This window comes from Pyricularia pennisetigena, chromosome 5 (assembly GCF_004337985.1).
Source record: "Pyricularia pennisetigena strain Br36 chromosome 5, whole genome shotgun sequence".
Taxonomy (NCBI): domain Eukaryota; kingdom Fungi; phylum Ascomycota; class Sordariomycetes; order Magnaporthales; family Pyriculariaceae; genus Pyricularia; species Pyricularia pennisetigena.
The window spans coordinates 302,532-323,989 of record NC_043743.1 but is presented as its reverse complement, the minus strand read 5'-3'; the positions used below and the strand labels follow the sequence as shown (position 1 = coordinate 323,989).

The following is a 21,458-nucleotide window of genomic DNA, read 5'->3' as shown; positions in this document are numbered from 1 at the left end:
GGTTGAAAGGCGGGTTAGAGCTTGTGGGGCGAGATAGCTTAGCTTGGGTTCCAAGCTGACACTTTATCGTGACGTTCAAAGTGGGATAGAGCCAAGAGGTGTCAATAACCCTGACCCTTCCCCTTGGTCCAGGGTAGGCACAACCGTTACTGTAGCTTGTGAGTGTCGTAGCTGTCGTTGCATCGATCCAACCTCCTTCCTCACCATAACATAGCAACTTGATGCAAATAATATTTTTTTTGAGCCAATACCGGTGAAGTCTGCTATTTTACTGTCGCTATTATGGAAGGCATGATACTAAAGCAACCAACTTTGTACCGAGTGCCTACACAGGATTCCTTCAACGCCATACGTAAAGATGATCTGTAACCAAAGCCGGACAGAAGACAAACCATCACACAAGGCATATCTCATCGTCAAAATTCATTCAAGAAAAATAGAGACCCTCATTAAACCTCGGTCTCGACATCGGGCTTCCTCCCGTTCAGGCTGCCCACCTTCATGATCCTCCTTGCCGCAAAAGTCGCCTCGTTCTTGGCGAACTGTACGTTTCGCATCGGTCTCCTGCGATTAGTAGCACTTGTTAGCAACCCCAAGTTTTCGTGGACAGAAATGACGAGAATTCAGGTATAAAACTCACCACTGCATCAAGCCCCTGTGCTTCCGATGCAGGTCCCGGCTCCGACCCTTGTACTCCTTGTACTGCTTAATGGGGTTCTTGCTGCTGCCACTGCTGCTCTTCTGCAGCTCCCCTCCGCCGCTGATCGTGCTGTCCATCGACTCTCGCACGCCTTGGCTGCTGTCACCACGACTTGACATGGGGCTGAGGCCTGTGCTACCGTCCTCGGTGGAAGCATCGGTAACCCCCAAGTCGACGTTGCTCGAGTCCCCGTCTTCATATTCGTCGTCCTCATCACTGTGATCATCTTTGCCGTCGCCCCGGTGGCCAAACATCTCTACTGGATCCTTCCCAAACGCAACGCTCCAGTCTGTTCCATCCTTTGCCATCCATTTCTCCTTGTCCGACTCGGGGGCGGCGGCTAGCACATCCCTCCCCTGCGTGAGCGACGCCTCATGCAGCTTCTGGATCGATGGCGGCACCTCGCCCACAACTTCCTCTGTCCGAACTCCCTCGGCGAAGCAAGCTTCCCAGCTTTCGATAGTCTCGCGCGAATCGTTGTCGCTCACGAACTTGAGGTGATCTCGGTCCGTGCCGGGCTTAAATCGGCCCCTGAAGCGGACACGGCCCAGCTCCTTGATGTGGATGTCCGGGATTGTCTTGTAGTTCTCTTCAGTGATGTAATTCTGTGAAAGGGAGGAGTACTCCAGGTCAGACAAAACTAATACCGAAATTAAAATGAAAAAAAAGAGGGGAGAAGGCAACTCACCTGCGACAGCCTTGTGCCGTTGTTACACTCCCAAACAGGAATATCAAAGTCCTTCTCCTCGTTATCTGGCAGATCCTGCAGCCAAAACACTGCAAAGTGGTGCGTCTTCCTCTTGCCCGACTGGACAAACTCGAAAAACACCGGGCTACGATACCGGTACCGCACTGGCAGTCGCACCTTGTCTTTGCTCAAATCCCAACGAAGGCCTTTCGCATCACCCTCCGCCAGCGAGCAGCGGTCACTCTTAACCGTCGCCGAACTCCCGCCAGTGCGCAGGTGGATGCGTGTCTTGGCAGATGGCGCAAAGCCGCCCACTGTCTCGATGCTGTCTGACAGGAATTCAAAAGTTCCGATCTCGCCGAATCCAACCTGAGCCGGCGGCAGCTTGAGCTCCACAGAACGGAACAGCAAGCTGATACGGATACGTCCGAAGCCAATACCACCATCCAGAGGATACCAGCGTGTGCTCTGGCTGCTTGTCAGCAACACGTCCGATAACCTCAGCGGCACCACGCCAATGATGGGGTCATGTTGCCTGTTCCTCGAGTCCCGCACAGTCACCGTCACTATGCCGGAGCGCCAGTCGCGTAGGAATCGTTCGGTACCAGCCTCAAAAATAGGCTTCGATGAGACTACCTTGGTTCGTGTCTTGTACACCAGTTCGTCGTTGACTAAGATGGTGCAGTACGAGCTTGGCAGTTTCTTGCTCTGTTCCTCCTTGAGCTCGCCCGCCTCAGGCCTTGCTGGCTCAAACTCACGGCCCTTCCGCTTGCCGTTGCTGCCCTTGACGTTCTCGAGTTCCAGGTTGACGATCTGGTGCACGACTATGCTCAGGATACCACTGGGCCAGAGCGGGTCTGGCGGTGTGCGCACCACTGCCTCCTCCTCGCTAGTCTCCAGCGCGCCCTTGTCGTCCTGCAGCTCGGCCTTGTCGCGAAGCTCCTTGGGCAGTTTCGGGTCCTTGCCGTCCGTCATGAGCGCCCGACGGAATTGCGTCTTGCCAAAGTAGCCCACCTCCCAGTGCAGCTCGCCTGGCATGGTGCTGTCGGCCTTGACACCGCGCAGCTTTGAGATCTGCGGGAACATCCTGCCGGCGTGTTGAATGAGCTTTTGGATACTCAGCTCCACCTTGCCCACAACATCGTCGGCAGAGCTGCGGTCGGAGTCCCACAGCTCCAGCGATAGCTGCTCGTCCGCCTTGATCACCTCGGGCGTCACAAGCAGCGCTGCGCTTTCCGAGAATACAGGATTCAGGTCATCCTGGATCACTCGGGTGCAGTACTGCGGCTTGCCAAACTTGGAAAAGGCGACGCAGATATACGGGTCAGACCCTCCGCCCTCGCTGCCGCGACGGTCTTGCTTGCTCAGACCGGTGGCTTTGTGGATGCGGATGAAGAGCACGCCAAGTGCCTCCGTCTCCTTCTTGATGCTGTCGCCCTGCAGCATCTTGCCAATGTCAAGCGTCATGCTTTTGGGGGCAACATACATGTTGGCTGCGGTAGCGATGGCCCAGTTGACGAAATTGGAAATCACGGGGAGATTCAAGATATTGGCCCCCTTCTCGACCAAAGGCACACAAGATGCCTCCACCTTGGGCAAGCCCATAAGGGTAAAGCTGAGCGTCTTGATGAAAGGTGGATTCGGTGCAAGAGACACACGTAGGCGCACTGTCGCCACCAGTCCGTTAAGTTCCACCCAGATGGGCAGCGGGACTCCAAAGAGACCGCGGACGCCTAGATAAAAGATGAGTTGCATGCCCATGTTCTTGGCCTTGCTCGATACATCGCCCGAGCTAGGAAGAGCGTGGTATGCGACTGTAGCCTCGAGGTTATAAAAGTCTCCGCCTTCCTCGTCTGCCGCAAGCTCCTGTGGATCTTTTGTCTTTTCGTCGCGCTTGCGAATCTCGTCCTTGAGGTCCTGCACGTGCGAGTCTGGCAGAGCGCGAAGGGAGAGTATGCGCAGCGGGTTGGTGCCCTGCGATATATCGTTGACCTTGACGTGCTCGATGACGCCGGGAACGCTAGCCTGCATGACATCCTCCAGGGTGTCGGCAACGGCAGCAAACATCTCGGGGTTGATCAAGTTCCAGATAAGGCCAACTACCGTATTCAGCCATTCGACACTTTCCGGGATGAGGTTCACGACGGCAGTTTCGCCACGCTTTTGCTCGCTAGACCATTCCAGATCTCTTCCCTGACGGATCAGATCCTTGGCCCACAGAAACACCCCAGACGAGATGCACATGGCCAGGGGGATGAGGCCCCAGAGACTCGCACCAAAGAACCGCCCCAGAAAGATGATGGCAAAGAAGATACCGCCACAGAGGAAATTTGCCCGCGCCTCGATGGCCGCAAACATGGGCTCGTAGGACACCGATGGCGTCGGATGGAACAAGACATTCGTCTTCTCGCCATGGATGGGAACGTCCGACGTACTGCCTGGCTCGATGGGATCCGGCGGTGCGGTGACGTCCTGGTTGCGACGGTACTCCTCTCCGGTCTGATTTGGTGAGGTTGCTACTGTGGTCGATCTGCTGAGGTTCGCGTTGGGCACCGAAAGCTGCGGGTTGCGGGCGCTCTTCATAAGGCCAGAGTCGATGTCGGTGATCTCGACGTCGTTGCCCGTGACAGGATCCCGTACGGTACGGCGATTCTTGCCTATCTCACGGACCGGGATGTTCTCGTGAGCCTTTGGCTCGCCAGGCCCTTCCAACTTGGCGTCACGGGCTTCCTTTTCTCTGTCGAGGGACGCCATGAACTGCTTGATATTTGGGACACGGTGAGCCCCCGAATAATGCTGACCCGAAGGCACGACGGTTTCTTGGATGTCGGCCATGATGATGTGTTGCGGTTTGGGGTCCTCAGCTTGCCGATTGTGTATAACTGAGCGAATGGTGACTGGTTTAGGGTAACACGAATGGTGGTCAGGTTGCAGTTAGGTGAGCGAGTAATACGAGTGATGTGGGTTCATGTCAACCATCCGAACATGTAGGCCGTTGACAAGATGAACGGGTCGGATGCGAAGGAGACTAGATGAACTAGGCAGGCCAGAAAGAAATGATCATGCAAAACAAAGAAAGAGCAAAACTGGCAATGCTAAGATGGAAAGGGTGAAGAGGTCAGGCAACCCGAATCTTGACGGTGATATCAAGAAACATAAAAATGAATTGCTACCACCTAATCTGGTCAGGAAAGATGAATGGATATCTTGTATTGAGCAAAAAGAAAACTAATCTCTCTACGTTGGCTGGCCTTCGAAAAAAAGACGAAAAAAACAAAAAAAATGGAAGAAGATACGATGACAACGAGCTTTTGTAGTTTTATCAACTTGAACTTGCGTAACGGCAGCCACTTGCGTCTTGCGTTCTGATTGACCATGGTGCCCAGTCCAGGCCGGGCTTGGCTCTCAATCTCGATTGGATGTGTGCTGTCTACCAGAGTGCCAAGTGAGGTAATGCACATAAATTTTTAGAACCAGGTCTAGGCGCTTTTCCTTTTGACGGCATGAAGGAAGTTGTTTGTTTGCAGCAGGAGCGACGAGGGGGAAAAGCTCAAGGTCGCTTGTCTCTGTCTCGCGCAATGACGTCGTCGTTTCCCATGGTGGCTTCCAAGATTTCTTTAGCTCCCTTTTTTTCGGGCTGGGGTGGTGCATCCATCGAGCCAATCCCATGCTGCCAGCGACACCCACTTCATCATTTTATGTAGGGGGAAAATGGGAAAAGACATTCTGATCCCCGGAAAATCCGTCAGTAGCAGGCAGGCAGCAGTTTCTTGATGCTGGTCAATTTAGCCTGCCTGAGCTCGTGTGGATTGTGATAAATCGCCAAGACTATGATGTTCGGAACATTTTCCCTGTCCACTTTTCAAGCTGCATATGTTGGCTTAGCGATGCTTGAATTGAGCGTATCACATACAGATGCCGCCTTGGAATCCATCTTGGCAGTAATTGACGGGCAGGATGATGGACTTGGCTCTATCCCGTTATTGTATTCGTATAATCGGTATAGAATGGAAAGCAAAACTACAAGTTCGTAGTTGAATAGATTACCCTAGCCTTGCTAGAGTACTACTACTTTTTGTCATAGGATCACTTGATGCTCTACGACACAATAAGAATAGAATCGACAAAGGAAAAGAGAGAGAGAAAGAGAGGGAGGGAGAAAAACCCCCCCGTAAAAAAAAAAAAAAAAAAAAAAAAAAACCGAGTTGCAATCAACTCAATACTGCCCGGTGGCATCAACGCTTGCTCATAAAATGTCAGCACAAAGAAGCAACCTGAATTCCCAATAAGCACAATAGGGCGCAATGTACCTTTTGTAGATTAAACAAGCTATCAATAGACGTGACCAGTCACGAGAGAGCCCGGCGGCTCGATTGGAATCCTAAATCCTCCTTTTTTTTTTAGTGATTGGAACCCCTTTTTTGACATTTATACAACGCTTCAAGCAAGCCTCACGCCAGCCTCCTTCCTCTTCTTGAGCTGCTGGTCCGACGACGGTCCCATGCCCGCATTCTGGCTGTCGTCAAGAATGCTCGCCGCCTCGCGCTTCTTGTCCGCCTCGATCTTCTTGAGTAGCTTGTCCGTCTTGCCCTTGCCGCTCCCCTTTCCGTGGAACTGGTGACTCATGTGCTTGAACGCCTCCTTGGTGTCGAGGTTGCGCCCGTGGTCGTCCGTGTACTTGATCTCAAAGTTGGGCGTGTAGTCCCGTTGGAACATTTCGTTAAGCACCCGCGACGTCTGGTACTCGCGCTGCATGTTTTGCTTCCTGGCGTACTCCTCCTTTTCGCGTTGTGTCATTCTGTCCAGCAGCCCGCTGGTCCGGTCGCGCTCACGCTGCCGCCGGGCATCCTCCTCAATCTTGGCGAGGCGTCGGTTCTTTTCCGCCAGGAACTGCGCGTGCCGACGATCGCGGTCGTTGAGCGCCGCCCCGTTTGATTCTTTGACGAGGCCACGCTCCCGAAGGAGCGCCAGTGCCGCACCCATGCCCTTGGAAACAGACTTTTCCTCTTCAACTCCTATCGCGGTCAGGTCTTCTAGCTGTTCCGTTTGCGGCTCGGCGGATTCCTCCTTGACATTTGCCATCTCGACATCCTCGTCATCTGAATCTGCCTCCATAGCCGTGACAGACTGTGGCTCCGCCGGTCGTCTGGGCTTCCGCTCATCATCGTCAGTGCGCTTCTGAAGGGCCCCAACAAACTCTGATATCTCATCGATCACGAGCCCACCGCCGCTCGTTGTTGCTGTTTCGGGTTCTGGTGTTTCTGCTTCCTCCTTGAGCTGCCTTGCGAGATCTTCGGGCCGCATACGCTTCCTCTTTTTCAAGGCGTCGCGTCTTTGAGCCGCCAAAGATGCTTGCAGGTCGTCATCATCATCAATTGCGTCGCCAATAGTCTTTCTCTTTTTAGGCAATATCGGTTCCGAATCTATCACCATGCCATCGGCTTCAATGTTTGCAGTTTCTGCTGGTAATAGCGCATCCTCATCATCTGCCGCTCGTTTGCGAGTGGATTTGGACTTTTTCTTTTTTGGTTTCTTGACCTTGATCTCGGATATGTCAAGATAGTCAGAGGCAGGTGCAGCTATTGTTGAACTGGTTAACGATGATGATCCTGATAGCCTTGGGACGGGGGATTGCATCTTACTAAGAATATCAAGACTGAGGTTCTCCACCTTGTTCTTCTCATTTGCCTCGGTGTCGAGAATATCAGCCAGCTCGGCGATGCTTCCCTGGCCGTCCAGGGTGAATGCCTTTTTCTTCTTGCCATAGTCGTCGTCATACTGCGCCAGGATGCTGCGCTCGCCGGTATCATCAAAGTCGTTTGGATCGTACACTGGCTTCTTTTTCTTGAGCTGCAACCTCTCGTCGAGCTTCTCCTGTGCTCTCAGGTCGATATTCTCGAGCTCGTCGCCCTCATCCTCATTCTCCAAGACCGTGGTATCTTTCAACGTCAAGATTTGCTCGCCATCTTCCAAGAGCGCCGACATGTCATGTCCGACCTTGACACCAGCCAGATCCCTAGCCGAATGCTCCCTGGCAGCAGCGGCCGCTTTCCTGTCCTTTTCCTCCTCGGCCTTTCTCAGCTGGTCGATCTTCTTCTGCCTCTTCTTCTGGCTCTTCAACCACGCCTTTGCATCCAAGTCACCCTCGTCATCCTCTTCTCCCAGGCCCTTTCCTTCCAGCTGGACGTAGCGCTGAGCCACCTCGCGGGCCTTCTTGACGGCGGCCGCCCGCTCCTCGCGCTTCCTCTTGGCGGCCTCGGCCTCCTGCAGCTTCCTGTAGTTGTCGTAAGCTTGCGCCTGCCGGCCGTCAAAGGTGGCCGAGGGGTCCTCGTCGACCGGCGCGGCCTGCGACTGGGCGGATGCGGCGCCGGGGACGGGCAGCGGCTTCATGCCCATGGCGATGCGCAGGCGGTTCGCCTCTTCGATGGCCTGGGCGTCCATTTTGGAGGCGACCTTTTTGGTAGAGCTTTGGGGCGTGGTTATCGAGCTGGATGTGGCGCTGTGGTCTGTTCCGGATGTCTGACAGTCGAGATAGATGATGAGGGGATTTGCCGTATGATGGCGGATGCAGATTACGAGGCGCGTTGTTGCAGCCAAATCAAATCTCTAATCAAGATCATCAGACTACCTAAGCGCGTGCCTACAATTGCCGGCCTGCTGCATGCATTGAGTGGGTGGGTGGGCCTACAAGCGGGTTCCGCTGACATAATCACCAAGCTCTCCAAAAATTTTATCATAAAAAAGTCTTCAACGACAGCAAAGGTCAAGCTTCTTCTTTCCTTTTCTTTTTCCACCACGGACCTGTGCCCAGAATCCGCTGCTCGTTCAGCGTCGAATCTGCGGCAGCTCGATACCCCCATGGGAATCATCAGCTTCATTGCTAAACATGATGGCAGTCCTATCGACAGGTCCCAGAGCAATTCGGCGCATTGTCGTCGCCCTGCTCGCCGTAAAAGGCTGAGCTCGGCGTTATGGCGGCAGCGCGTCGTAAAGGTTATATTCCACTCCCCTTTTCCAAGATCGTCGATCGATGAGGTTGGGGCAAACCATGACTATTCTTACAGACTTTTTTTTTTTTTTTTTTTTTTTCTCTCCTCTCTCTCTCTCTCTTCAAATCACATGGAATTCCGTAAGCACGACGGCGTTGTTGATGAGCTTTGCTGGGTCGCTTACGAGATGACTTTGGCTGGATTCTTTTGAGGTCGGCCCTTCTCCGGAGCTGCACATTTCAGGAGCTGCAGATATGTTGTCCGGATTTCCTAATTGTGTCTGGCTCGACCAACAAATTGACCGAACTGAAATGTTGGCCCGACTTGGCCTCGCACCATGATCTGTTGTAGTATCAAGGACACAAAGTTAGTGAAGCGTATGGTACGGGTACCTTTGAACCGAGTGTTCCGCGATGCCGGACGCAATAGACTGAGTCTGGCCATTCATTTTATGGTTAATTGGGCTGAATAGGGAAGCTGGTTGATGACTCGGGACGGGGAAATAACGTAATTTTCAATCTTGCGTGAATTATTCCACGTCTTGGTCCCTCCATCACATGGAGATGTTTTGGTTCTCCTTATTTTACCTCGTTTGTACATCAAGGTCTAGCTTTCCTTGGCCTTTCCCATGACAGAATCACGGTACATCCTTGACTAGAGCTTCCCCGCACTGCTGCAAAGCTACGCACCAAAACAAAGCCACCGACGACAGGCCGAATATGAAGGACCGACACTAGCGGCCGTTGAGGCAGCTGTCATAACTTCAAATAAATGATGCTCTCCGCAAGAGACACGCATCACTTGCATGCACCCCATTAGAAATGGCGGAGAAGAGTCGGACCTTCCCGACAAGGTAGCAACTCCCGCCTTTGACACCTCAGACCACTCCACTTTTTTGAGTGTGACATTATAGTCCGGGTAAAGAATTATCTTTACGTACCTCCATTTTCACAGGACAGGGCTGGGCTGGGCTGGGCAGGCAGGAAGGCAGGCAGGCAGGCAGGCAGGCAGGCAGGCAGGGAGTATTACTGGACCGACCTGGATATAAGAATCCCTCGATCCATCTCCACAACATGGACATTTCACGAGTCGACCAAGGGACCTCCACCCCCAACATCACCACCTCTGTCAATCCCGTCATGCACGCCATCTCATCCTTCGTGCTCCTGGGCACATATGCTGTCCAGGTAGTGCTTGGTCGTCCCAATTCCCTCGCAAGACGTGCCAATGTCGACTCCTTCATTGAGGCCGAACGCCCAATCGCCCTTCGGGGAGTCCTCCGCAACATAGGCCCGGATGGTGAGTTTGTCCGTGGTGTCGGCCCAGGTGTTGTCATCGCGTCTCCGTCCACCGTGGACCCGGACTACTTTTACACCTGGACCCGAGACAGCGCCCTCGTGCTCAAGTGCTTGACGGATATTTTTGCCAACAAGTACGACGCCGGGCTCCAGTCGACCATCACTCAGTTCATCACCAGCACGGCCCAGGTGCAACGCATCGACAACCCTTCCGGACCCTTGAGTGACGGCTCTGGTCTGGGCGAGCCCAAGTACAACGCCAATCTCTCTCCGTACCTCGGCTCTTGGGGAAGACCGCAGAGGGACGGGCCTGCGTTGAGGGCCACTGCCTTGGTTGCCTATGCAAACTGGCTCATCGGGAACAACTACACGAGCACTGCCCGTGACATTGTGTGGCCTATCCTGAGGAATGACTTGAACTATGTGGCCCAGTACTGGTCAGTCTGCGCTCTCCCATGGACAAAATCAATCCATTGATACAAATCGAACAAAGGTACTGATTGGACAATCCCTGCTGCAGGAACAGAACTGGGTTTGATCTTTGGGAGGAAGTTCAAGGCAGCTCATTCTTCACGACTGCCGCTCAGTACAAATGTTGGTACCCTACTGATCCACTCGTCGACTCTACTTTCAAAGGCGCCTACCTATTCAACTAACGCTACACACTCGATAGCTCTGATCGAGGGAGATGCTTTGGCCAAAAAGCTTGGAACGACATGCTCTTTCTGTGGGAATATCGCCCCTAATATCCTCTGCTTCCTGCAGAGCTTCTGGACTCCAGCCGGCAACTACATCGTCTCAAACACCAACACGGGCACCAATCGCTCCGGTAAAGACGCCAACAGCATTCTGACATCGATTCACTCGTTCGATCCCTCGGCTGGCTGCGACGAGCTTACATTTCAGCCTTGCAGTGCAAAGGCCCTTGCAAATCACAAGGCCGTTGTTGACTCGTTCAGATTCTACCCCATCAACTCTGGGATCCCAGCCGGCCGAGGATTGGCTGTTGGTCGTTACTCGGAAGACGTCTACTACGGTGGCAACCCATGGCACCTGACCACGCTTGCGGCCGCAGAACAGCTCTACGATGCCGTATACGTATGGAAACAGAAAGACCGGCTTGAGGTTACTAGCATATCCCTCCCGTTTTTCCGTGATCTTTCGTCGTCCATTGCCGTCGGAAGCTACGCATCCGATTCAGCAACCTTTACCCAGATCGTCAATGCAGCGCTAGCCTACGCAGATGGCTTCATCGAGGTCGTGCAACGCTATGCCGGCGCCAACGGGTCTCTGGACGAGCAAATCGACAAAAACAACGGTAGCCAGCGCTCGGCACGCGACCTGACTTGGTCGTATGCAGCGTTCCTGACCGCCGCGGACCGCCGTGCCGGAGTTGTTCCGCCCTCGTGGTTCGTGCCGGCCAGCCTTCCCGGTTCGTGCTCTACGGGCTCACAGCAGGGAGTCTACTCGGCCGTGACGCCCGCCCCGTTCCCGGCATCTCAGACGCCCATCACCGGCGCGCCACCTGTCACCCCTACCACAACGGCGCCTCCAGGCGGTTGCACGACGGCGCCCGTAGTGGCGGTGACGTTCAGCGTGCTGGTGACGACGACGCCAGGTGAGACGATCAAGATCGTAGGTGACATTGAAGACCTGGGCAAGTGGAACCCACAGAACGGCATCGCCCTTGACGCGAGCGACTACACTGCCAATAGGCCACTGTGGAAGAAGCCTATCACTCTCAAGGCGGGCCAGGTTGTGCAGTACAAGTTTGTCAACGTGGCGAGCGGTGGGGCGGTCAGGTGGGAGGCTGATCCGAACCGGGTGTACACGGTACCCAGTTCGTGTGCCACTGCTGTTGCCGTGGAGGGGCGGTGGCAGGTATAGAGATGGAGATGGAGGGCACATCTTGGACCGATGATGATTTCACTTGTATCTTTGGTGGCACTGCTTACTCGCATGTCTTTTTGGCATGCGACAGCTTGGATTCAGCCTTGTTATGATGGAGTCTAGATTCTTCGCACAGATGAGGCTGCCAGAAGGTCTGAAGGGCAGGCCCAAAGTGCGGTTGCAAGCAAATTCAAGAATCAACCTTGGTATCAAGCGAACGCCCATACAAGTCAGACAATCCCCATACTCTCAATATACACTCATCCAACTCTACGTCCCTAGCTTTATCTCTCAACCCATGCAAAGCTCATGCGCAAGTCTGCCATACACGTCTCCTGCGTTCCGTCACTGCGGTCGGCCAACAGGCTAGCACCTTAAGAGGCAGTGTATTACTTCTCTGTTGTCCCAGAAGGCGACCCGCTCTTCACGACAAAATAAAAATGATACTTGACTGAACTCAGTGATCTTATGCAGGCGGCACTGGCCGTGTGAATGAGCTTGCTTTCTATGGTTCCTCGAGTTTTTGTGTATTTCGTGGTATTTTTTTTTTTTTTTGTCTTCTCTGGCTTTGCATTTCCTCTTATTATTCCAACCCATCGGCGCCTTCTGGTAGCGGGTCATGGGGGAATAAGAAGCTCAAAACAGTCCTGACCTTTTACCCTGAACCGCCAAGATTCGACCCCTGCTTTTTTCCAGCAGGAACATGATGGCTTGCAGTGCAAAAGTAAAGGAGGGGATGGCACATACACTCCTTGAGGCTGTCCGCAATCCAAAACAAACTCGTAGGTAGAACTCGTGGTAACATCAGGAATAAGACTAGGGAAGCCTCGAGCACAACTGGGGCGAACAAAAAAGGTACAAAAACATACAACACCGAGGATTCCCCAGTGGTCACCCACCTGAGTACTAGTTCGGCCCTCACTGGTTTGACTAGGGGAGAGCGGACGGGATCCCGTATATTCCAATGGGTATGGTCGTATGTGCTCGGTTGTTTCGGGTGCCCTGAATACCAAGGTCTTTCCTATCTGCTTGCTCATATTCAACTTTTTTTTTTCTGCATTTCTGCCCCACATCCAAAAGTTGTGGCATGACGAATAACACTCACAGCCGGGTATATATGTCCCAGTAAGACGTCGGGCAGAAGATCAGGGATTGGGACCAGGCCAGGCCTTGGAAAAAAAAAAAAAAAAAAAAAAACATGTTTAGGTACCTAGAAGGCATTAAATCAACAACAACAACAACAAAAAAAAAAGACAGTTAGGATCTGTAGTAGCAATGAAGTCAGCGACTAGCAACACCCAGCCACTCCGCCTATTCCCCCCTTGACAAGACCTTTCTCACCTCGCTGCAACCCTCGGCAGCTCCCTCATCAACTCCCCAACCACCCACTCCAGCGTAATCTCCATGTCGACGTCGGTGCCGCGATCCGCCTGCACCAGTATGCGATTTTCACGCACTGCATCGGCGTCCAGCTCGCCCTCGACGTCGCCGTCCTTGAACAGCCAGGCGTGCGACTCGGCGTAGTTTGGCCAGACGACGTCGGTTGCGTAGCCCTCGGGGTCGGCCCAGAAGCCCTCGACCGTCACATAGCCGATGCGGGCCTCACGACGGCGGATGGCGGTGTCACGAGACACGAGCAGGAAGAACTTGAGGTCGAGGAGGGACATGATGTGCTTGAGGGGAGGGGTGTACTGTTGTGTAGGTTGTGTTGTTTTAATAAGATTTTTTTTTTTTTTTTTTTTTTTTTTCAGTTGTTTTTGATAGTCATTGCGTTGATATTAGAGATCGCAAATAGGAAAAGGATTATGTTTGACCCACCAGTAGGAAACCATCTAGAATGCAAAGACCCAAGTCGCCAGGAACCAGTAGCCCATGGCCTGGGCCGTCAGGCTTTGACCATTCTTCCACTTTTGCTTTGAGCTCTTGGATCTTGGCGTCTGAGACTGGGCATTTCCCGACGGCGTTTTGATCTTCTATAGAGTTTAGGTCTGGCTGGTTTAGAGTGTTAGCAACATGAAAAACCAAGGCTGGAAAACAGAGCGTCTCTCTCTCATTCTCACTCACAGGAAATTTGCCATTCTCTCTGATATATGTCAACGACTTTTCCATGTGGCCAATATTGAGGGACTCGACGCAGTCCCAGTCTGCATGGCCTGCCCTCTTTGGTAGCCTGTTTGGAGGGACGGGCAAGGTAGGGCGTCGACCCCTCATCAGCGTCTCGTCACCCGAGGGAATCCTGCAAAGCATCACTCCATGACAGCAAAGGTCTTACTCTGATTCGGGCTTATAAAAGTCGTCCTCGTGCAGGATGAAAGTGTTTGGGAATATATCGCGGATCAGCCGGGCAAGCGTCGTCTTGCCGCTGGATGAGCAGCCCGAGATGCCCACCAAGATGGCCTTTTTCGGCGACATTTTTTGTATTTTGTTTTTAAATCAGCTTATTTATTGATGTCCGTATCAATATGCTCAGTATAGTTTCTGATTGAAATCATAAAAGTGTAAGCGAATCAATCAAAACTGATCGACAATCTTGACTTGCAGCGACGTCAGTCATAATTACCCGCTCGCCAAGGTTGCTTACTTGCTTGCTTGCTTGCTTATACCGGCAAGGAGCACTAACTAACCCAACCCCTCCCCTTTCAGTGGGCTTCCCGCAGCTTGGCACCCATCTGACTTTGGTTTCAACTTTAACTCAACTTTTACCACGTACCAGCTGTCAAACCCCCAAAAAAAAATCCGCCCAAGGTTACATACAGCACAGAGCTGCCCGCCGACCATTGATGATCCTTCTTCCCTCATAGCAAATTGACTCGAAATAGTCACACTCCCAAGGTACCCCAGACCTGGGGGTTTTGAGTACTTGCGTAGTCACAGTTCTTTCAGCAAACACATACCCCCACAAGAACGCCACATTTTTGCCAGCAACCCAAGCTCATTCAACAACACACACCCCAAACAACATCCTGTAGCAGACAAAAAAAAAAAAAAAAAAAAAAAAAAAAAAAAAACCCACAGCCGCAATGGCCGCAGCATTAGCGTCGGCCGACAAGTACTCGTCGACGGTGATACTGACGACGAGCCTGGTCGCGCTCGTGTCGGGCTTCCTGCTGGGCGTCTACAGCATCCGCGGCTACCTCGTGTCGCCCGACCTGGCCGAGGAGCGCCGCCGCAACTACCGCGACCCCGTCGAGAGCGAAGAGTCCGACATTGACGAGGACGACACCATTCTCGACCACGCCCCCAACTGGAGCAACGGCGCCGAGGCCGACAGGAGGGATGGTCTGCGCGCGACGGCGGCGGCAGCAGCAGGCAGGGACAAGAAGAAGTCGGCCGGTCAGGACAGGGACGCGGCGGAGGTCAACGCCGGTGCGGACGAGAAGGAGGAGTGCAAGCTCGTGCTGGTGGTGAGGACGGACTTGGGCATGACCAAGGGTGAGTTCTGTTCTGCCTCACCATTTCTCTGCAACAACCAGCGGTGCATGCTAAACAACAACAGGCAAAATCGCCGCCCAGTGCTCCCACGCAACCCTAGCCTGCTACAAGGTCCTGACGCGCGCCGCTTTGAAGTCGGACGCGGCTGCCCGCCTGCTCCGCCGCTGGGAGCGCATGGGCCAGGCCAAGATCGCCGTCCAGGTCAAGAGCCAGGAGGAGCTCGAGGAGCTGCAGGGCGTCGCCCGCAGCCTGGGCGTCACGGCCGAGGCCATCCACGACGCCGGCAGGACCCAGATCGCCGCCGGCAGCATGACGGTCCTGGGCGTCGGTCCCGCGCCCAAGAGTCTGGTCGATCAGATCACGGGCAAGCTCAAGTTGTTGTGAGCTGTCTGTTCGATGTCGGGGAGGATGATACGAAAAGATGAAAAAGAGAAAAAAAAAGTTTGATGTTTTGTTACGGCGGGTTTTGTTTTGGGCGTTAGAGAAAAAAAAAAAAAAAACCTTCTTTCATGAAGGTGGCGGAAGGGCGTTTGGCGAGTTATCTTGGTGTTGGTGTCTTTGGTGTCGCCTCGCAACTGGAGAGCCACGAGGGACAACGCGCAGAAAAACCGTCATCAGCCTTTTAGCAGACATCTCCTCACACCAAGAACTTGCAGCCGCAGCCGCTCAAGAGTTTACGCAGAGAAAAGAAAAAAGAATATTGCGCTTGTTCACATAGACAGAGATACCATATAGAGCACACGGGTTTCAACAAAAAAAAAAAAAAAAAAAAAAAAAAAGGCATCATTTTCTCCACGATGAGTTCACCAGCAACACTTTGATGCTTGTTATCACGCAGAGCAGCATTTTTAGGTGGGGTATCTTTTTTTTATTTCTTATCCTTATTCTTTTTCTTTTGATTATTCTTTCTTTTGCCAATTCCCAAGAACCCCTCACTCCTTTCTGGCAAATCTCGCCAGCGCCGGCCCGAGCTCCTCCTGCTGGGCCTTGTGCCTCTCGTCGCGCTTCTCCTGCTGCTCCTTCCACAGCTCCTCTATCTTGAGCCTCTTCTCGTCGATGATGTTCTTCTTCCTCTGCTTGCGCAGGTACTTCTTCAGCGCGCTGTTCTTGCCCCTCATGCGGTTCCGTATCTCGTCGGCAATGTCCTCGGGAGGGGCGTCCAGGTCCCGCTCCGCCCGCCTCTGCGCCTCGGACCGCAGGTCCAGGTTGCCGACAAAGTTGGGGTCGAGCGCAATCATCTCTGGCTGCAGCTTGTTGAGCAGTGACTTGACCTCGCTCTCCTGGCGCTGCTTGACCGTCTCGTACGGGTTGATCTCGAGCGCGTCAAAGTTGGCCTCGCCGGCTCCCGGCACCAGGATCGACGAGAAGCCGCCGTCGTGCCCGATCCCCAACACGTCCTCGAACGGGCACCAGCGCACTCGCTCCACGCGTCGTCCCTCGCCGCCCCACGTCAGGTATGGGCTCTGCACTTTTTCTTGCGTCGCCGCGTTCTTGTCGAAGAGCCCCTTCCAGATGGTCGTGTGCGTACCCCAGCCGACCGCCGTCAGGCCGCTGTCCGAGATGGCCACTGAGGACGCCGGCGCCCGCGTAAAGTAGTTGTTGACCTCCTTGAACATGCGAATGTCCCACACGGCCATGCGCGAGTCCTGGCCCGTTGACACCATGTATCGGCCTTCCCTATCTACCGCCAACGATCGCACGGGGCCCTTGTGAGCCAGGAGCTTGACGAGGGGGTCGGATGAGTTTGGTGACCAGAGCGTCACGGTGCCGTTGTTGTGGCCCATGTGCAGGATGGCGTTCCAGGGGTTCTGTACGAGTGATTGTGTTGGGCCTAGTTTTGATGCTATTTCCGACACGATTTGGCCGGTGGATGTGTCTTGATATTTGAGCATGCCAGTATCGCTCTGTTCCAAGGTAGTGGTGACATGATGTTAGCAACAGCTCGGCTCTGAACCCCATCAATCCTCGAATAAATATAAAAAGAACATGGCTGGCAGACAACTTACGGCAGTGCAGAGCAGGAAATGATACGGCAAAAACTCCATGTGCGTGACGTTGATGTGCTTGGTCAGGTTGTGCAGCTCCACGCCGTTGCGATCGTAGATATAAACCGTCTTCTTTTGCGCCACGGCAAAGTACTGATTGTTGTGCAGCCACTTGACGTCCCTGACCGTCTCGCCGAGCTGTATCTCGCAGCCCAGCTTACCCTCCCGCCAGTCAAAGGTGGCGACGTGGCCCTTCCTCCCACCGATCAGCAGCTCCCTCCCGTTGCGCGTGTAGTCGCACAGGTACGGACCCAACCCGTCCAGGGCCAAATCGAAGCGCTTCTGGGCCGTCTCGACCGCGACACCCTCGACGATCTCGTCCTGCCGTGTCTTGTACGTGCGCTCGAGCTCGCCCTCGGGCTCCAGGAAACCGGCCTCGTTCTCGTGCAGGATCTCGGCGTCCTTGGCCTCGAGCGCCGCGTCCTTGTACTTTTGCTCCAGCTGGCCCAGCGTCCGTCGCAGCTTCTTGTTCTTGATCGACCGCACGTCCACGCCCGCCCCGCGCCCGTACTGCCGCTGCGCCTGCTTCTGCCGCCTCTTCTTGGCCTGGTCCGCCTTGGAGCTCAGCGAGGTGCGCGCGTCCCGGACCGCGAGCGCGCCGTTGGCCTGCTCCTTGAGCCCGGGTATCGAGCCCGTGCTTTTCCTTTCTAACGTCTCCATCTTTCCGTTGGAAAGGGAGCCTGTGTGTTGTTGTGTGAAGATTGTCCCGGCGGCGGGGTGAACCAGGGCGACCGGAAAGAATGAATGCGAAGAGGGCGAAATTCTAATCAGTCCGGGTTTGGGAGCTCCGACGAGAGAAATTTTGGTGGAGACCAAAGTGGGGGTTTTGAAAGTGGGATTTTGCACCGAGTGCGCAAATCAAATGGCCACGAACGAGTTGCTGAATTTATTTTCCCCCAAGCTTCTGACTTGCATGCATTTGTTAGATGATGCTCCTGGTTGTATTTCATCGTTTTACCGCAAAAGACTCCAAGACCCCCAAAGTCCCCTGGATCTCGAGGAACCGGCCCAACGTTCCCCATGAAGATTCCCACGACTAACCCATGTTAAACTCTGCTTCATGATCAAATGTGGATTCGCATGAAGTTCTGTCACGAAATGGGCATAGAAACCCTTATAGATTCCAAATATACATATTAGAAAGTTATGTGTACTGTTTCCCAATCCTTTCTATGATCCCAGACAAAAGAAAACACAAACCCTTGCCATCAACGCTCAATCCAAGTAACGCCAAGCCTGTCACTTATTGTCGGCCATCGTAGGCTTCTGCGACGACAAACATACAGACACTGTTATACTCTGATATTTGCCCCGATACCCCGCCCAACATACCAAACCTCCTCCCTCCAGTTTCCCAGCCTGACGCCGACATCCGCTCTGGCGTCGAGTTTGAGGCTGCCACCCAGTGCGCTCCGGATCTTGTCATAACCGTCCGAGCCCAGCCGCCATTCGACAGGCAGACGCGGGGTAACCGACTCACCCGGCCCAACGGCAAAAGGCAGCTCGTGCCGAATCGTCCCCACAGGATCCGTGTGGTTATAGTAGGCCGTCGCGTTGATATGCTCAATGTACAAGACATTTTTCTGGAGTGGCGAAAGTAGTGTAAATGACGCCGTTGACGAGAAGACGTGGAACGTCGCTTGCCGGATGAAATGCTGTTGCTCTTCATCCCCATCAGAATCCCCGCCGCCCTCTCCTGGAGGCAATGTCAGATGCGGTGCTGACACGTTCAGGTCAATCCGGGAAAGCGCACGCCCAAGTTTTGGCTGGCCAGGAATGCTGCCCTCGTGCGCGCGCAGTGTGATGCTGGTGTTGTAGCCCGAGAGGAATCCCGAGATGAGGTTGCGGCCATCGACAACCGCCTTGTCGCCACCGTGCGAGGGCGCCCACTTGGCCTTGACAGCAAGCATGTTGTTCTCCCCCAGTCCGACAACGAGGTTCTCCGCGGAAGCCTCGCCCACGATCGAACCGTTGCTGACGACATGAACCGTGACAAATGGAATGTTCGCCGTGTAGGGTGTCGGGTTGGTGATGTTGACGAGTGCGTCTATCGAGACGGACGAGTATGTCGTATCCGTAATCTGAAGCTGGCCGATCTTGGGCTTCAATTTGCCAAAAGTGCCCTTTGGCAGTGCTATAGTTACAACGCATGCCGTTAGTTTTTGACTTCTTCCTGGGTCACTTATGGAACCCAACCAGCGCCGCAGACGAACTGGAACAGAGCAAGCAAGAGGAAAGCACAGCGCCGCATCTCAGGTAACTGACTCTATCGAAACAAAGACGGACGTTTTACAGGGATCTTGCCCTCGGCAGGAATGTCCTTGAGCGTAAGGTCTCCCAAGGCGGTATGCACCTGGACCGCCACCGCGGCCTTGACATCGAGTTGCACCGGACTGCCTCCCATAAACAGCCTCTGGATGACATCGGTCAGCACGTCCTCGTCCGTCACGTTGAGCGGCGCGTCGACGATGCGCGACTGAATCTGCAGTCTGGCCTCGCGCTTGTCGGTGGCCGGTTCCTGGGTTGAATTGGCCGGCTGCCACTCGTCAACATTGAGTTCACCGAGCTTCCTCTTACGGAAGTATACGTCGGCGTTGGCACGAATCTTGGTCACGTTGACCTCGAAGTTCATCTCCGATGGGAGAGCAGCTGAAACAAGAATAGTGCCCGATACTTTAGGGTTAGAGTCTGGGTCGTCCGTGTCTGGCAAGCTGAAGTGGACGTCGTTGAGAGCAAACTCCCGAATTAAGCCGTCGAAACCGGAAGTCGGGAATGGAACTGGCACCGTTACACTAGACAGGATCTCGGCAATCCATCCGGGCGTACCGAGCAGAGGCTTCTGCGCACCCCTCACGTACACCGTCGGAGTGTCACCGCTGAGGATGTCATCAAGCAAATGGTCCAGAGGTGACGAGTTGGAGTCGGGACAAGCTGCCGTCAGAGCTTCTGGTAGGGTCTCAACAATTCCGCGGCCCTCAACAACAACCTCTGATTTTGGCTTGACGTGAACGGTGCGGGTAGTAGCGGCAGCGACAAGAATGTATGGGTCCGACTGAGCACAATTGGGGACCAAGACCTCGAATCCGAGCTCCGGAATGTCGAACTGGAATGGGAAGCTGTTGAAGGCAGTCAGAGCCACATCTGCGGCAATGCCGCGCGTGCCACGGGCCGGAAAATCAACATCCTGGAACGTGAGTTTCGTAATGTTGTACTGGGGAACCTGAGGAAGTTTGTTCGCTACAAAACTAAAGAATCAGCATAAAGCCTCGTATATCACGTGGTGGAAGAAGCGTATGGACAATGGTTCTTGTGTGACCTAGAAGAAAGACTTTTCTCCGAAATACAAGGACGCAAAGGAATCGTAGAGGTATTGACCTTCGATCACGAGCGACTCGGTAACAGTATGCGAGCCGAGAGGGAGGAAACCAGAATTGAGACGCAGGTCCGCCGTGCCACGGAAGCGCACCGTCTCGAGCTTGCCGCGCAACCACTGGTTGGCGAGCAGACGGATGCCGTCGGCATCGCCAGGCACCAAGTCGGCAACAAAGTCCACAGAGTTTCTGTGACCATCCACAAGGTCAAGCACGAGTGGCGGAATTGCCGCGGTGCCCAGCAGCATGTCATCGAACTCGGGCAGGAACACCTGGACCTTGGTTTCGTCAGTTCCCAGCTTCCGGACCGCCCATGTGGCAAGCCGACCGATCCTACGGGTGCCATCCTCCTTGACGCGCGAGCCGTCTAGGCGGAAGTTGGCCTGAATACGCGCCCTGACGCCATCCGAGGTAATGCTCTCCAGCGACAAGCTCGTAGGCTCAAGGACGGCGGCCTCTTTGGCGTACTGCTCGACCGCGGCAGGAACGAAAAAGGCGACGAAAATGATTATCAAGGCTAGCATGGCCAGGATGGCCATTGCGATTATGGACGGCCATCGCGGACGCGAGCGCTTCTTTGACGTCGCCTGCGACGCAAGAGAGGGCGAAATGGACGCGGCGTCTGCATCGCCATTGTAGCGGGCGCCGGCGGCGGGGCTGGCAAGAAGCGGAGTAGTCTCGTGGGTTGAGTTGGCTGATGATGTGTCCATATTTGACGACCGAACGTCTGTCGTCGACAGGAGAGGCGATCTCTCCGAATCGATCGACATTTTGAGGGTTTAGCGTTGAGTGTCGGGGTTATCTGGGTACGTTATATTGTTGGCATCGCCAAAAGCAGCTTGGAGTTTCGTCGGACACTGTGTTAGGGAATAAAGTTGAGGGGAAACAGGTCGGTCGCTCGCTGGTTGGTGGCTGCAGGAGTTGGATGAATCGAAACGGAGTATTGGGTTGTCTGTCGATGAAAGTGATGACGTGGGCCAGCCGGACGAGTTAAAGTGATGGATGGATCGAGACCTTGACCTTGGAAAAGGGTCCGAAGCGGCGA

General features: G+C 54.0%; 7 protein-coding genes across 7 annotated transcripts; 2 read left to right on the top strand and 5 right to left on the bottom strand.

The window, feature by feature from the left end:
* Positions 1-449: 449 nt before the first annotated feature.
* Positions 450-4,223, bottom strand: PpBr36_08043 (uncharacterized protein; the record flags this gene model as incomplete). Its single annotated transcript, XM_029895176.1, has 3 exons — positions 450-564; positions 641-1,305; positions 1,389-4,223. 3 exons carry the CDS (start codon positions 4,221-4,223, stop codon positions 450-452), a joined length of 3,615 nt encoding a protein of 1,204 aa, XP_029747085.1.
* A 1,605-nt stretch (positions 4,224-5,828) lies between these two features.
* PpBr36_08042 (uncharacterized protein) lies at positions 5,829-7,994 on the bottom strand (the record flags this gene model as incomplete). Its single annotated transcript, XM_029895175.1, has 2 exons — positions 5,829-6,967; positions 7,031-7,994. Coding segments are annotated over 2 exons (2,103 nt in total), but the record flags the coding sequence as incomplete, so codon positions are not given.
* Positions 7,995-9,450: 1,456 nt separating this feature from the next.
* Positions 9,451-11,562, top strand: PpBr36_08041 (uncharacterized protein; the record flags this gene model as incomplete). The annotated part of the gene is made up of 3 exons (XM_029895174.1): positions 9,451-10,112; positions 10,196-10,269; positions 10,349-11,562. 3 exons carry the CDS (start codon positions 9,451-9,453, stop codon positions 11,560-11,562), a joined length of 1,950 nt encoding a protein of 649 aa, XP_029747087.1.
* An 872-nt stretch (positions 11,563-12,434) lies between these two features.
* On the bottom strand, positions 12,435-13,977 carry PpBr36_08040 (uncharacterized protein; the record flags this gene model as incomplete). Its single annotated transcript, XM_029895173.1, has 6 exons — positions 12,435-12,590; positions 12,671-12,734; positions 12,907-13,256; positions 13,384-13,557; positions 13,630-13,735; positions 13,838-13,977. Coding segments are annotated over 6 exons (990 nt in total), but the record flags the coding sequence as incomplete, so codon positions are not given.
* Positions 13,978-14,585: 608 nt separating this feature from the next.
* PpBr36_08039 (uncharacterized protein) lies at positions 14,586-15,381 on the top strand (the record flags this gene model as incomplete). The annotated part of the gene is made up of 2 exons (XM_029895172.1): positions 14,586-14,997; positions 15,062-15,381. The coding sequence occupies 2 exons, from the start codon at positions 14,586-14,588 to the stop codon at positions 15,379-15,381; spliced, it is 732 nt and encodes a 243-aa protein (XP_029747415.1).
* Positions 15,382-15,929: 548 nt separating this feature from the next.
* Positions 15,930-17,702, bottom strand: PpBr36_08038 (uncharacterized protein; the record flags this gene model as incomplete). Its single annotated transcript, XM_029895171.1, has 2 exons — positions 15,930-16,901; positions 17,004-17,702. 2 exons carry the CDS (start codon positions 17,700-17,702, stop codon positions 15,930-15,932), a joined length of 1,671 nt encoding a protein of 556 aa, XP_029747417.1.
* Positions 17,703-18,334: 632 nt separating this feature from the next.
* Positions 18,335-21,183, bottom strand: PpBr36_08037 (uncharacterized protein; the record flags this gene model as incomplete). The annotated part of the gene is made up of 3 exons (XM_029895170.1): positions 18,335-19,176; positions 19,329-20,279; positions 20,418-21,183. The coding sequence occupies 3 exons, from the start codon at positions 21,181-21,183 to the stop codon at positions 18,335-18,337; spliced, it is 2,559 nt and encodes an 852-aa protein (XP_029747748.1).
* Between the last annotated feature and the right edge of the window lie 275 nt (positions 21,184-21,458).